The following is a 16,457-nucleotide window of genomic DNA, read 5'->3' on the forward strand; positions in this document are numbered from 1 at the left end:
GTTTTATTTCATTTGATGAAACAAGAGGCCCAAACACATTCTCTTAGAATTACGTTTAAGACAGAGCTAGTGAGGCCACCCCAGGTTACAGAGCCAGATGTTTGCCATGGGCTCTGCTTTTTGAGAACGCTGGGGAAACAGAACCAGAGGTTCACTACCTATCACAGCTGAGATGGCAGTTCTGACCCTAAGTAGGTTAGAGATAATAAACTGCCACACCTCATGCCCTACCCTAATTCCTTCAATAAAACAGCATCTGTTTTAAATACCAAAGGAAAGAATGAAAGACCTTGAACATACATCAGGGAAGCAAGAAGAGTAGAAATGCTTCCCTCCTTGTGTAGTGAAGGTATATCTTATTTGAAACTTTAAATTATAACAAGGGAAAAAAGTAATCATTCCCCCCACTCCTTACTCAAGATGTAAAGTAAGGAGAGTGATGATAAAGGGTAAGAGGGCTGATTCAGGATATGACAAGATAGGCCAAAAAGAATAGGGAGACAGGAATCTGAAAACTGGAGGGTTTGGAGACCTCTGATCCCTTTTGTCACTTTTTCCAGCATTTCTTTAAAAATCTCAGAAAATAACAAAACATTCCTTTTCAAGTGTAAACGTGTGTTTTCTGGACTTAATACCCAATTTGGTTCTTTGCATTTTATATGTTTAGCAATCTTAGGTGTATGCAGGCTGAGGGGGAAGTAGAGTGTCATACTTCTACTGAGTCATGTTTATGTATATCATTAATGTAGTTTTATAGGTTAGTACATCTTAGAGAAGGACAATTTTTTTCAAACCAAGAATTTTCTCAGATAAGGAACAGAAGCCCTAAAATAATGAACGATGCCGAAACTACCACCTAAGTGGAGTCTAGGTCCACAGGAACTGTTGGCCTGCAGCATAACTGCGTTAAAAATTAGGACCAGAAAATACCACCTTTAAAGTGAACTTGCACAGAAGCAATTTTGTTTAGTATACATAAAGCAGGTTTCTTATTCCTAAGCAGCCTGTCAGTGCCAAGGACCCTTTTTCTGCCTCCTAAAGGTGACCTCTTAAATAGGCGGCCATATATAGAACTGTGTTTACGGACACTTCCACAAGATAAAGCACCACAGCACAAAAGCATATTGTCCTAAATGCACCATATGGATCGAAATGCCTCTGTTTACGTATAAGTGGTGAAAATAAATCAGAATGGTATCTAGACAAAGCTACACTTTGATATATGAAGAATCTGCACAACTACATGTTTACAGTATGATGGAGCCTATGGTGCCAGATAAGAAAAATGCATTTTGTAGGTAGACCTAAATCTTTATACTGTTGTGATTTTTAACTGACCTGTCTCTTTTCATCATGGAGTAGCTTCATGATAATAAATACAGGGAACTACTGACAGTATAACTCATTCCTTAAAAATAGTTTGTTCCTAGTATCTAAGGCAGTTTAAAAAAAAAAAAAAAAAAAAAAAAAAAAAAAAAAAAAAAAAAGGCTTTACTTACCCCAGACAAGGACAATGTATCTCAGTGGAATGAAGTACAGGATGACTGTGAACACACAGAGGGCTACAATGGCCAGCCAGCTTAAGAATGGGACAGTCCAGTTGAAAGTACTGAATAAGAAATTAACACATCAGCAATCTGAGCACTTGATACTTTTTTCAAGCAAAGATTAAAATAAATGTGATTCTAACCCACACTCTGGACTAGGGATCTAGTAAGACTGCATTTCTCTCTGGAATAGAAGGCAATTGTAGTAGACTGTCAGAGGACACAGGTTAGTCACAATCTGCTGAGTTTCATGAAAGCAGGGCCCAGGTAAACAAGGCTTGCCACCAACCCCTCCAGATTGTCCCAGGTGACTTCAGGGCCTCAAGGTGCACTAGACTCCTAGGTGGTTAAAAAAATTTTTTTTTAAATAGGTTTTTCTGCTTTTAAAACTAGTAGCCAATCTTGTTTTCTCCAAAATTTTATAGAGGAGAATGCCCCTGGGCCTACCATTCTTTCTTCTGTCAACTCACACTGGATTCCCGACACTGGAAATAAAATGTCAGCAATTGTCTGTAGACTTAAATCTTACACTGTTGTGTAAATCCTCTTGAGTTTAGAATTCCTTCGAGAAATACTCACTTTTCACTTCAGCTATGTTTCAAATGTAACTAGAAGTCAGGAAGGGGGAACAGAGCAGTTAGATTTGTAAAAATTCACCTGCCATCCTTGCCCTTCCCAGAAATACAGAGATAATTAAGAAATAAAGTCAGTAGTGACTCCTATTCTCCCTGTATTATTTCTGGCAAAGGAAAGCACATGGTAGATTTGTTGGAAAGACTGAAAATGGAGTGTAAGCTGGCAAAGTGGGTTACAGCAGGGCCTGCCTGATGGGTCTGCAGTGTTCCCATCCTGCTGCTGATTGATAATGTAGAGGGGTCAGGGAAGGCTGCAAGAATGAATGTTGACAGTGAGATAACATCAGAACAAAGAACAAAAACAGGATCGGTGAGGAAAAGTAGAAGAAGTTACAAAAAAGACAGTACGAGGAAGATGGGGAGGAATGTAGTGGGACAAAAAAGAAAATGACAGAGAAGTTTAAAAAGATGTAGAAAAGCAGGGAAATCGAACATGGAAATATTGCAATAGTTTAGGATTCTTTGTGTAGAAATTCTGTAGTGAATCTCACGGTTTTTAATGGAGAATGGCAAAATAATAACGGAACCATTGCATGGAGTCCACAATGTTGGGCATATAATTATGTCACCGTTTACAAGCATACAACTGCCTCAACAACCAGCCTCTGAGGAGGAACTAACACATACTGTTGAGTGACACTTTACTGCAGTTTAATGAAAAAAGCAAAAAAGATACCTATGTTCAGAGCCTAGATTCTGCCCTTTGACTTTAGACAAATCAACCTTTCTGTGCCTCAACTTCCCCCTTTAAAAATGAGGACCGCTGTTACTGTGGTGGACTGATACTGATGGCAACACATTTATGTGAATCAAAGTGATATTTTTAGAGCTAATCAACTCTAGTAGTCTATTGCAGTGACAAGGGCGCCAAAGACACTTCAGGAAAATATGAAATTATACATGATAGGGATAAATGTGAATGTTTTTAATTTTCTCTAATTTCCTGATAATGTATGTTATATGCACTTGGAGTGGGGTTTGTCCAGGGCAGTTTTTGCTCCTATAAAGGATGATTAAGAGATTTTCTTCCTATATTTCCCCTCGGCATAACACTGAGGTGTGAATCCTTAGCTTTGTGGGCATATACCTTGCCTTTTGTCTGTCTAGGGTCAAATGTTTCCTAAAAAAAATTTTTTTTTCTAGTAAAAGAGGCACAATGAAATCAATCTGGTTGTCTTGTTTTCAGTAGCTCTTGGGGTCTGGCTTTTCTCTTTGTTTCCTCCCCTGGCCAGAGTGAGCACCCTGTTTCACTGTCACCTGGTAAAGGATCGTGCCTTCCTTTCTTCGCTGACACCTGTACTTCCCTTGGTTCTGCCCATGTGTGGAGAGAACAAAAGGCTGAGGAGGGTCTGCTCGTTTTCCTGGGGCTCAGCTCAGAGCCATGCATCAGCACACCTCAGTGTGCAAGAGCACTGGCTCTTCAGTGAGAAAACCCTCCTTCTGGGCAGCCTCCTGAAGGGCTCCCTATGTTCTCCTTTCTCCTCTTGGAAGGATAAGTGGCAAGGAATCGCTACCAGTGTAGCTAATGTCAGAAAAAAAGACCGCCCTTTTCTAAATCCACAGTGCATCATGAAAACTAAATCTAGAATATGATCTTTCCCCAAAAAAGATGCAATTCAAGAAAGTTCTGGAATGATTATTTAGTAACAAGATGTGGTAATTATAGAGGCTTTTCACTTTTTACTTAATGATTGCTTCTGAATCTGCCTTCTGAATAGATGCATTTTATCTCATGTGACCCTAGGGGACCTTCTCTTTTTTAATATTCAAAAAATTGTGCAGGAAAGATGTGGCTTCTATAAGACTCACTGGATCCTATGCCTGTTTCTGTACCTCAGCCTATACCTATACCTCTGTCTATACCTGTGGAAAGTTCCATAAAACTCAGTTTTTCCCAGGGCTGTTCCACAGCCAGGATCTGGTCATATCCTCCAACTGGCTCTGATGTTTTCCAACCAAGCATCTGAGGTCCCCAACCACCTAGAGTTACAAAGAAGCCTTTTCCTCTCAGGCATAAATTTGCCTGACCTCAGAGCTGACCCAGTGTCTTTATGGTATAAATGAAATACTTCCATCAGGTATCAACACATAGTGTACCTCAGAGAAAGGACAACACTCAAAAGGGAAATGCCCTATTTAATTTAGGACTTCACACTATGCTCCAGTGGAAAGGGTGTGCAGAACAAAGGAACATTCTTAGAAATGGAAATAACATGGAGAGGAAGAAGAAAAAAATGTGGGACTTGGTCTTCAGATGTCTGAGACTAAAGGCTGCTGTACATTTGGAGTAAAGGGGAAGCTATTCTAATATGATATAAAAAATGGAAACTCAGCACCTATGCATAAGTGGAAATGTATTAAAAAATTATACAAAATAAAATGCATTATTCCTTGAAACATGAAAAGCACTAGGTGAATGACTCACACCTTTAGTTTAAATAATTTACTCCTTTCAAATGTGTATGCCCAAGGATTCATATCTGTAGAACGCTTCTGGTGAATAATAATATGAATAATAATGAATAGATACATGAAACTAGAAAATGTAGGTTTATCCAGATAACAGCACCCCTTGAATAGACATTTAGCAATCATTATGTAGGCCAATTTTCACATACTTTAGTAGTATGGAACCTTAGTATATTTTTAACTGGTCATTAAGACTTATAAATCCACATCATTGGATTTATAGACAGTTGTTTTTAAAAGTTCATTAGTAAATAAAACTATTGCAAGTAAAACACAAGTAATGTAAAATTCACAAGAATATTCTTAATATAAGAAAATTATATTCTTAATTTTATATTAGCTTTCAATGAAGCTGTATTTATTTTTTTAATTAGGAAAGGTAATTCCTTTTTTAAGAATTATTAAAACTATTAGTTTATTTCATCTGTAATTATGATCTCAACTATTTAAATAGACAAGTTAAAAAATATTTTTGCAGAGTGCTCTATAAAATATGATTTTTTTTTAAATTTTAGAGTTACTCGATGACAATATGTCAACCTGTAATAAAATGAAGATGTGTCTTCATTACCTGAAATTCTCATCTAGTTTGGTTTATTTTTTTCCTATCACGATTTCATATTCCATTTAAGAACAAAGTCTTTCACTGTGAAAATGTGCTAAAATTTAGGACGGTGTTATTTCTTCAAAGCTACAAGTAGGACTTCTTTCCAACCAATATGTTCTAAATTTCAGGAAGGAAATTGACAGAACTTTCAGAAAACCAAAGACTGGCAGAAACAAAGTAAATAATGATGAAACTGAGCAATAGATCACCCAGAAGGAGTATCCCCTGCCAAAAAGAATGTGGCATTTCACCCTCTGAGAAACAAATGGACACTCTGTCCCACAGAAGGTCAGGGCTCACATGTCAGCATCACTCACTTCTTTATCCTTTCGCCAAAGGAAGCCACTTCATCTAGGATGTTCTGGACACTGATACAAACCTCCTGGATGGCATAGATTTTATTTATAAATCCCTTTTTTTCACTGTCCTAAAATACAATTAAGAAAAAAGAGAGATTCTGTGTGAGTAACGGTACTCTTCAGTGCTTGAATTCTTGAATTGTCCCTCTCTTACATTTTTAAACTTAAATAAGCTTCATCTCTGTGTATATATAAATGGATGCTTGGAACCGATAAAAATATCAGGGTGTAAAGGGAGATGGAGGACGAGGGGCATCCAGCATCATGGACCTATGCCAACATAAAGGTAGTTGCAAAGCAAGAGACTCCAATTCTGTTGATTTTGCCCTGATGAACAGAAACATTTTAGCCAGAGTTGGGGGGTGGGGGTGGGGAAGGATGTAAAGGTGTAGGAGAGAGGGCAGGTCTCAGAATAACCAAATCCGGAAGACCTGTGAGCAATGAAAACTGAAAGGGGAAAAAAAAAAAAAAAAAAAAAAAAAGACAAGGTCAATGGAAACTAATCAAGTAAACACTTCCTAAGTAGTAGTTTAGGAAAATCAGATGCAAAGTAAGCCTGGCCCATCTCTTAAGTATAACAGTCCATACCTGATGCAATAGCATATGCTATTTTCGGGTTCTAACTAAACATTTCCCCCCCTCTTTGTACTTCGTTCTTCATTTTAAAACTTCTCCTGGTTTTAAGCAGAGCTAGTGTGCTCCAGGGAATGGGTGGGTGGGATTGAGTGTAAAGCACCCAGAGAATGGTGTGAGCCTGGGGGAAATGTGCACATTTTGTAATTTTAGACCCAGAGGAAGAAATAGTGGTGGCCTTTCACGATTGAAATTTCTGCTTAGTAGCCTGGCATCACAGGCACTTGCCTAGGCTGTTTGGTGGAGACCATCCAACCCTGATTCCATGACTCCATTCCTCCATGCCAGCTTGAATATCTATGGAAATGTAGATCCAATTTCATTACTTTAACTTCTTTTGAACACTTCCACACTGTGCCAGAACACTTGAGACCTCATGTGGCAGTCAGTGCTTGCTGAAAGCAGCCAGAAAGCTAGAATAATAATGTCGTCATGTTGCACATTTACATACTGACTTTCACTTTAGAAAAGTCTCAAGCACTTTGCACTGTGAACATGGCTGGGCTGGCATCCTGCCACCTTAGAAACTGAGGGCAAGTGAATGACAGGTGTATCTGCAGCCCCCAAGAACAACAGGCTACAGTGGGACTGAGGATATGGAGGCCAGTTTTAAACATGATCTTTAGATAAAAGTTACTTAGAGCTGTCATTTTAAATTTAATTCCCATGGGAGATATTGTCTTCATTATTCATTTGGCTTATATCAAGATAGACTGTCCAGACAATAAGGTAGATGCGATGCATAAGGCTCAAAGTAGACAGAACAATTAAGTACTCTCAAGGTCCCCACTGTCTTCAAAAGCCACCCTTCACTTACCATTACAGACATGAATGCATCAATTTCTTGTCTTTTTTCCCTCCCCAGTAATAAAACAAAGTCCATTAATTTCACTTCTGCAATTGTACACTTTAGAAAAAAATGGATATCCAGTGGCTCCTTCTGTTCTTCCCTAATTACAAAGTTGGTCTGTTCTAATCATCTCTATGGCCTTCAGTGTTTTCTCTCTCAAACACCGGCTAAATTCATTTATCTCTATGAAATAAAGTGCTCTTACAAGTATTTTTCTGCACACAGAATAAATCAAGCTAGAATCGAAGAAGGCTGGTTGCACAATCAAAATTCATTGAGAATAATGTCTTACCAGTTTGAAATGATCATGTGAAAAAATACTTTTCACAATAGCAATAAAATCCACAATCACTTAAGCATAACATTAATAAGATACGTACAGAATCTACATAAAGAAAAGAGAGATACTGTGTTTCTGCACTGGAACAGTGATTATTAAAAGAATGTATTCTTTTCTTCTGTTGAACATACAGGTTTAGTGCATTTGCAAGCAAATTCTAATGTGTTTGGAATGCAGTGAAATGGGGAGAATTTGATAAATTTGTTTGGAAAAATAAATTGAGTGCTATAGCCAAGAAATTTTTGCAAAAGAGAAACAATGAGAAGGCATTTATTGTACCAGATATTTAAGTAATTAAAATATGAAAGATGAACAGTGAAAGAGAGATTGTTTAATGATAAAGCACCGCATAAATCCACCATAAAGATGAAAGCAGTATGTTACTGGGTACTTGTGTCAACTATTTGTGGAAAATTATGTTAAATCCTACCTCAACAGACTCTCAAATCTACTTGAGATAGCCCAATTCTACTCAGATCTACCTCAAATAGCCACAAATACATTCTAGATTAATTAAAAAGCAAAACAACTAAAGGTGAATTATAAAAACAGAAGAAAATGTAGGTAAGTTATTTAGTGACCTTGGAACAGGAAATAACTTTTTAAACATACAAGCAGTAAAGGAAGTCACAACAATAATTGGTGGCAAAAGTTACATAAAATAAGAAACTTATTCTGTCAAAAATCCTCATAAATTTAAAAGGCTAAATGGGAAAAAATTTGCAACAAATATGACACATCAACGGATGGGATTTCCAGTATACTCAATATTGGAAATGTTGGTCTGAAAAGACCTTCATTGCAGTTTTTTTTATTATAACAAAAAGAAAAGAAAAAAACAGTGACATGTTTTGTGGAATTACTTATAGCACAAACAACTGACATACTACTATGAAATTACAAAATATTAAAGAGAATATTTAATGGCAACAAAAATGCTTATGATCTAATAGATATGGGGGGGAGAGGTAAATGTGAGATAAAGTATAATAACTTTTTTTGAAATGGGTGGGTTGGAAAAAAGATGAAGAGAATGTGTCAAAATATTACAGGTAATAGAAGTTACCTCCTATAATATTAATAATTCTTAGCAATTAATGCTTTACTTTTATTTCACTGATTTCCTCCAATATCATAATTGAAGGAACATGAGTAGAAGAAATAAAGGAATTGATACTCATTGAGCATGATTTTAGGTGGTTTCTCTATTTTTTCTTAATATATTTTTTTTGTATTTTTATATCTGTTTTAAATTATTTTTAGAAAGAAGTAGAAGATAAATACACACATTAAGCATTATCATGTGTTTTTCAACATGGCTCATTCAATCTTCATAACGTCATCCTACAATGTAGCTTTTTCTTCCACTCTACTGAAGAAGAAAGGAAGGATTGAGAAAAGTGACAACTTGGATTAGGACTATGATAGGCCAACTCCAAAGTTTATTCTCTCCATAATATACCATGTTACCTTACCATCCTATCCAGGAAGGTTTCATTTCCTACCCAGAATTCCAGTGTAATAAAAAAGAACAAAAGACTTGAAAACATTTAGGAACTTATATTGTAGTCACCATGACCAGCAAGATAATAAAGTCAGGAAACTTGATTCAACAGTAGGAAGTGAAAGATGTGTTAGAAACCACCAGATGTAATGTCAATAATGCAGTGTGTAAATATTAAATACTGGATCTTTGTTAGTAAGATGTGTCACTGAAAGCATGTACAAAGTCGTCTTAGTAGATACTTTAAAATTGATGTGCTGGTATATGATTACTGGCTAAAGAGTTTTAAAAATCTGCTCACTCTTAATTTTCTGTTTTTTCTCTACTCCTACCCTACTACCCAACCCCTCATCCCCAAACACAAAAAAAACAAAATAAGATGGCCTGTAATGTTGACAAAGTTTTGAAAAGCAAATGCTTTGGGATAAAATTTTTATTTTAAAATCTCTTTCATCAAGTCCTATATTCCTCCACTGTGGTCCCCAACCAATGAAGTAATTACTCTTTATATACAGTATATGACCCAAAACTGCAATGGGTAATGGAATTGCTCTGTGTTGCATTCCAATATTTCACACTTTTTTCACTAATGTTCAATACTTTATTAGTAGAGAATAAATTGGTACATTTCTTTTATTGTCGTTTTTGCTTTCCTTTATAAACCAGCTTGGATGAAAGAAATATCATAGGGTAGTTAATCATCCAAAGGCTTGGTAGTGACACTGGTTGGTTTTTTTTTTTTTTAATGCATTATTAAGGTTTCTTTTGAAGATGTAAAAAAAAAAATTACCCATAAAAAAAAAGCTATAACTATAAATCTGAGAACATGTGAGATTTATATCATACAACTTTTTCTAATGGCTCTATATAATTTTTAAAAATCTTATTATATTTTAAATAGTCCACACAACATAAATAACTGCAAACTTGAAATACAGTGATTCTTTCATATTCACCTATTTTATGATCACATATCACGACAGGAAGTTAACTAGATTTTTCTACAGAAGTATCTACTTCCTAGCTTTGAAATATTTAGGAATATCTAAAGACCTAAAGAATCAATAGGAGTACATTACATACTTAGAGAATCCTGTCCAGTGACTTTCAAACCAAAATGACAAGTGCCCCATTCATGGGTCCTATTGTGAATGGGAACAAGAACCCAAAGTGATAGGTGTTGGGGGATATGTATTGTGTGGCTGGACTCTCCATGTATCCAGCTGCATCCTGTCATAGTCACGAACGCTATTTAGGGGCCCGGCCAAAGTAGTCATTGTCAGCCCTGTTGACGTGATGGAAAATAGATGTGTTGAACACCTGTACTATATTGGTCACAACAAGTATGTAGAATATGTTTGGTCAAAATATTTGTTATAAAATTAATACTATTTCAATTACTTTCTAGAGTGAAAGAATGTCTTAAGAGTGCAAAGGGGCAGCTATTAAATCTTATGCCAAGAGAAGCATAGAATGGAACTGACCCAGCCAGCAATCTGGGACGTATGATCACCTTACCTATTATTTCTTGGATGAAGCATTCAGATATACCACCCCAAAGAGCTCATCTTGATTATAATTTTGCTTTTCCTTTAAAGTCTTGCTATGTAACCTCTGGTAAAGGGTGAGTGATAAGATTGATATTTGCTATGAGACAGAATTGTTATAGTTTACAGCTTTTCTGTGAGCAAATAGAGTCTCACATAGCACAGGGTGTACAACTGTGTTTGGAATACATCTTGTGTTTCATGTGATTTATTTTTTATGCTAAAGATGGTTTGGGTTCCCAACTTGCTTGGTTCATTCAGTAAAATGCCCTGCAAAACTCCTCTCAGAGCTACACTTCTAACTTAAGGAAAATATATTAGAAATGAGATATAGATTGAATAAAGACACACAAGGTGATGAAATATTTTCTCTGTGCCAATATTCCTTCTTTTTCAGATAGAGAAAACTATGTTTCAGCCCCAAATCAAAAATACTGAAATTCTCACAGCAGCTTGGCAAGTCAGAGACCCTTTCCTACTGAGTTGTATCTCCGTGTGTTACTCAGTTTTTATTATATCAAATCTTACCCAGGTTACTTAATGCCTTGGCTCTTTAACTCATATTAACCTTAATAATAAGAACCCTCCATTGAGACATTAAAGGATTCTGAGATAATGTTTAAGGTTAAGAGGACAGATGTATACCAGTTAAGACAGTATATTTTTCTCTTAAAAAATAAAAGTTCTCTAAAACATTTACATTTCAGAGTTCTAAAGAGGACTAAATTAAATAAGACATGTAGAGCTCTTAGCATAATGCCTGTACAAATAAACTGTCTATAATTATTATTGATAGTAGTAGTAATAATAAAGTTATGGACACAGTTTCTTATTAAAAGAATTTAAATTATCTGTTTTTGCTTATAGTAAAAACAAAATTTTGAAATAATAGACAGAATTCCCTAAAATATGCAAACTTTTTATGCATGACTAGTTTTGCCCCAGATGACTTAGTGTTAACTTGTCAAATTCCATTTTTGAAAATGATGGTAGATCTTTATAATGTTACACAGAGACCATCTTCCACCACCACCACCCCCCCCACTTCCGCTGCCCCTGCACATGTTTTTTTGTTGCAGAATGAACATTTACCTGGTCTTCATTTTTTGCCTCTTCTCTTGCAAGGTAGCCCTATGCTTTTCAGTACTCGCTTTCTACAATGCAATTTTTAATTGCATTTAGTTGTGCCTTGCCCTGTTAGTTTAATGTTATACATTTTGCCTGTAACTTTACAATTGATTGTAAAGTAACAGAAATTTAGAGAGAAATGGCTCCTGGGCTAGGCAATGTAAACAACAGGCATTTTTTAAATGGCAGCTAAGATTCCTAAGAATTATGATGAAAGCCAGCAAGGAAGGGAAAACAATAGGAGAAAAGAAAGAGAGGTGATAGGAGAAAAAAAGAAAAAGAAGAAGAAGAAGGAGAGAGAAGGAGAATGAGGGCAAGAGAAAGTAGAGGAGGGACTCAGAGATACTCTAAGGCCTTGAAGGAGGATGGAGCATGAGGATCATAAGTATGGGGTTGAACATGAAGAAAGGAAGGGAAACATCTTTGATCATAAATACAAAAGACATAAAACCAAAGTACAAGCAAAACTTGTTGCCTGTGTTAACTCTCAATTAAGCAAAAATAATTATTGTAGAAGTCTGCACATAAATGTTTAATTTTCATTAAATGTAAACATAAACCTTACAGAAAGCACCCAGGGATGCACGTATATAAGGGTAGTCAAGAAGGAGAGTTCCCCCAAATTCCTTGCAACTCAAACCCCTCATCCATAGGCCCTAAGGGACTTGCAAATCTCCCTCTTCCTAATGATTTAAGAAAATTCCTTATAACTGTCCTGCTAGTGCTTGAAAGCTCTTAAAAGATTAGGACTATATATCAATATCAAAACCTTTGACTTAATCTCCTTGCCAGCAGGCAGGAAGTGTACTTTCTAGAGAGCAGCTTTATAGATTATGCCATCTCAGGCTTTCGTCCCATGGGAAACTGCTCTCAGATGGACTCCCAAGTGAAAGGGCCAGTAGGCCTGGCTCCAGGCTAACCTTTATAGAAAGCACATCAGAAGCTGTGAGGTTCCTGTTCCCAAATAACCAGGAAAATAAGTGGCAAAGGATACTTTCACCCAGAACAGTACAATACACGTTTTGAGATAAGAATTTGTAGGCCTCACAGAATTTTCTGTAAAGTCAAAACAGATTGTGGAAAAGTTTTGAAAATGGGTGGGCACAGGCAGGATTATAGTGGCCTAGGACAAGTCACTTCATGTCCTTAGACCTCATTTGAAAACCAAAACCAAACCAAAACAAATGAAAAACCCACACAAAATATTTAAATAAAATGTGACCTCAAATCCCTTCTGGTTCCAAACCAGCCATATTACAGAGACAGTAAGAGCTGTGGTTTAGTTTTCTGCCCCTCAGAGTTCTTTGAGAGCTAATGTGAGGACCTGGCTGGTGGTGGAGTTTATCCTGCTCTTTGTATGGGTTTAGTGGTTGGAGCATAAGTGACAATAGCGAACAGAAGCACCTAGCTTGTTTCTAAATCCAAATAGCAAATGCCACTCTAGCTTTTCTTTACCTTAACTTGTAATGAAAAAGTTGGGTGTATGTGTGTTTTAAAAAGTCTCTTTTGAGGCACCTGGGTGGCTCAGTTGGTTGAGTGTCTGACTATTGATTTTAGCTCAGGTCATGATCCCAAGGTCATGAGATTGGGCCCTGCATGGGGCTCTGCACTGATTGTGGAACCTGCTTAAGATTCTCTCTCTCTCTCTCTCTCTCTCTTCCTCTGCCTCTATTCCTTGCTTGCACTCTTTCTCTCTCAAATTAATAATACTCTCTTTTGAAATTGTTTCTTTTATTTTCAAAATGTGTGTTTAAATAAGATTGGAATTCAAATGCAGAGCTGAGAGGGCAACTGAGAATTTAGAGAAGGCTATGACCTCCTTATTCTACTTGACCACAATCTGATTTAGAAGATCAGACTTCTGACTAACTGGCTCCATTGCTAAGCCTGGTCAAATCCTGCCTTCAGTATTTCCTTAGTTACGTGGTTTTGAGCAATTTACTTACCTTCATCCATAAAGTGGGGATAACGATGGAACCCACTTTCATGATGGTTACAGAATTGAATGAGCCTAATCCATTTAAAGCATTCACCATTAATGTCTGGCACATAGGAAGTGCTCAATACCTGTTAGCCGTTAATATTATTAACAATTTGATGAACTTGACAAAGAAAATACAAAACTTTCAAATGCTAATTGTATTAAATCTTTGTAAAGATGACAGAGTTTTCTCCCCTCTTATTTATATATCTAATATAACCATAGATTATCTTAAATATATCATCCCATAAGGTCCTTAAAACAGTCACACTAGGAAGATAGGTATTACTATTCTCATTTCCTACACGAGAAAACTAAAGACCAGTCACTTGACGTCCTACCTCAAACTTCTATCCCAGTCTATGCTCCCTCTTCGTTGGTGCCTATAGCCATATCTGTTCTCATGTGAGATACGGGATTTGAAAAATTAGCAGGGAGTTCATCGGTTTATAGTATTTCCCACCCACTGAAAGTTGTGCATCCTCCGTAGGCCAAAGCTAGTCATACTCAAGCAGGGCGCACACCTTTTTGTCGTGTGATTTTTATCTGTCAGTGTTGATGCAGGCAAAATTTCCCATTAGAATCGGTGATTGGTTCTTCAGCAAGCCTCATGGCTCAATCAGAGCCAGAATGTATTATTTAATCTTAAATAGTGCAAGCTTTGTTGCTAATCTACCTACTAGCACAGTTTTTAGTAACAACTTAAAAATTCTTTTTATTATATATACAAAAAAGCATATACATAAAGGTGTGGAAGCCACAAAGAATTTTTTCTTGAATAGATTTGCTATAAAAATAATCATTTACCATTATGTAGGACTTTAAGGTTTATAAAACATTTTAAATTTATCTTCCCACTTGGATGGCAGGGGCAAGCGAACCTTCCATTTCACAGATAAGCAAACTGAGGCTTGGAGACGACCTCATCACTGGTTAAAAAGAGTTCCTAGGATTTTAACCCATGTCTCCTGACTGAAATTGGGCTCCTTTCAGGTCACTGTCAGAAAGCCATCAAGTCACATGTGGTATTTCTTCACTGCACTGTTTTAGGTATTTAAACTTGGCTCTTCCCAAAAACGAATCTTGAGTTATAATCAAATTGTGTGAGAAAAGAATTATATTAGTATTATAAAAACAATGCTCTTTGTGACATCTCCAAAACCAAGTAAGGATTACTTTGTGAAATCCGGAGGCTATCTTTCTTTACAAATATTTTACAAGACAAACTTGTACCTTTCTAAAAAACCACATCTGTTGTAAATTACCCCCTTGCAGAAAGAGCGAGAATCGCCATCCTTTCTTTCCCATCTGAGCTTAAAAGAGATTTGTTGACATACTCGAAGGCCAGCATAGACAAAACAGCACAGGAAAGAGGAGGCGGTCACCAGGACCAGGGCTCGGCTTTGCTTAAACTAATTCCACATGCCCCATGAACCATTAGCTGTTTTTTATTTCCTGCTCTAAAGATCTGTAGTGAAAATAATCTGGGGTAGGGAAAAGCTGCACTTATTATTTTTTTCCCTCAACAAGATGCTGTGTTAGCAAATAGAACATATGAGCCACCTTCAGCAAACCAAGGTCTTTAATAATCCATTTTTCAAACACTACTGGTATTTCCTTTCCAAACAAAGATGGACTGTGACTGGAATCAATTTCATTATTTGTATGGTACAATTGCCAAGTTTCTGTAAATAATAGCCATTTAAATACTGGATAATATTTTTTATATGAATCCAACAACAGTTTTATTGCTATTTAATTTCCATGATTTGTTTGTTTGCTCTAAGTTTTCAGTGTTCTGAGAGCATGATGTTTGGGGATAGCTGTCTTAAGAACGGCTCTGGAAAAAAGCAATGTTAGAGTCATATTGGTACTTGAATCAACCAAACAAGGGACATTAAAATTAGGAAAAAATGATTTGCTCTACCATTTTGGGCTTTTCTCCCTCAGTTTCCCTATAAACTGCACAGTGTAACATCACCCCTTGGTCATAATATAGGAAATCAAGGATAATATTGAGAACTCACCGGTCCCCATTAACATGATAATGGAGCTCTTCAATGAAATTTGACAAAACAGAGGTGATGGTACAAATAAAGGCCTGGTGAATTTGAAGGGAACTGGGCCATCTTTCTCTATTGATGCCATATGTAGCACATACCTGAATAAAACTTCATGCTCTATGGGATGCTGCTGATATATGGGGTGGGCCTATCCCCTAACCCCCTTCCTTACTGCAGGCTAAATCACTAAAACAGGCTCATTCTGAGGTCAACCTGGAAGAAAACACCAGAGGCCCACTGTACTCAGCTGACGGCAGTATTTTTATTTACTTAGTTGTGTGGATCGTGATCTGTCTTGCGATTCACGTAGGAGGAGGGGAGAGCAGTGGGAAGGGCAAGAAAAACCTGGGAACTGATTTGAAAAAGCGTCTCCAATTCTTTCACTGGGGATGGCCACTGGGTGAAGAGGATAAAGTAAGTGCTTCAGAAACAGTGTATATATCTGCATTTAACGCTGCTCCATTAAAATAAAAGTACCATGGGCATGAATTGAAACAATGATGTACTTTCCTGAGCTGGTCCTACTCAGACAGATGGCAGGCTTGAATCCTGTTGTATATTTTACAGCCTTGTGATTTTAAATAAGTTAACCTCTCAGATCCTTAGTTTCCCCAACAGTAAAATGGAGATAATGTCTCTACCTGATAGAGCTGATGTGGGAACAGAATGAAATCATGTATATAAGGCAACTGGCACATTAGTGGATATTAAATAAAGGTGCTTTCTCGTCCCTCCTAACGGTCTTTCTTGCCAATGGGTAACATTTTCCTTTCTGGCCTAGTTTTCTCTCTTTC

At 36.8% G+C, this 16,457-nt stretch overlaps 1 protein-coding gene across 20 annotated transcripts in view; it reads right to left on the reverse strand.

Moving 5' to 3' along the window:
- The window catches only part of MCTP1 (multiple C2 and transmembrane domain containing 1), a 537,798-nt gene that overhangs the window by 10,219 nt on the left and 511,122 nt on the right, over positions 1-16,457 (reverse strand). For 14 of the 20 annotated variants that reach the window (XM_030324980.1, XM_030324949.1, XM_030324905.1 and 11 more), the window contains 2 exons: positions 5,576-5,685; positions 1,500-1,609 (listed from right to left, as the gene is read on the reverse strand). The exons of 3 other annotated variants lie outside the window; for them this stretch is intronic. In XM_030324980.1, coding sequence (XP_030180840.1) covers positions 1,500-1,609; positions 5,576-5,685 — 220 coding nt within the window. The remainder of the gene's footprint in view (positions 1-1,499; positions 1,610-5,575; positions 5,686-16,457) is intronic. 3 more of the 20 variants (XM_030325053.1, XM_030325002.1, XM_030325011.1) reach the window with 1 other exon arrangement.

This window comes from Lynx canadensis, chromosome A1 (assembly GCF_007474595.2).
Source record: "Lynx canadensis isolate LIC74 chromosome A1, mLynCan4.pri.v2, whole genome shotgun sequence".
NCBI lineage: Eukaryota > Metazoa > Chordata > Mammalia > Carnivora > Felidae > Lynx > Lynx canadensis.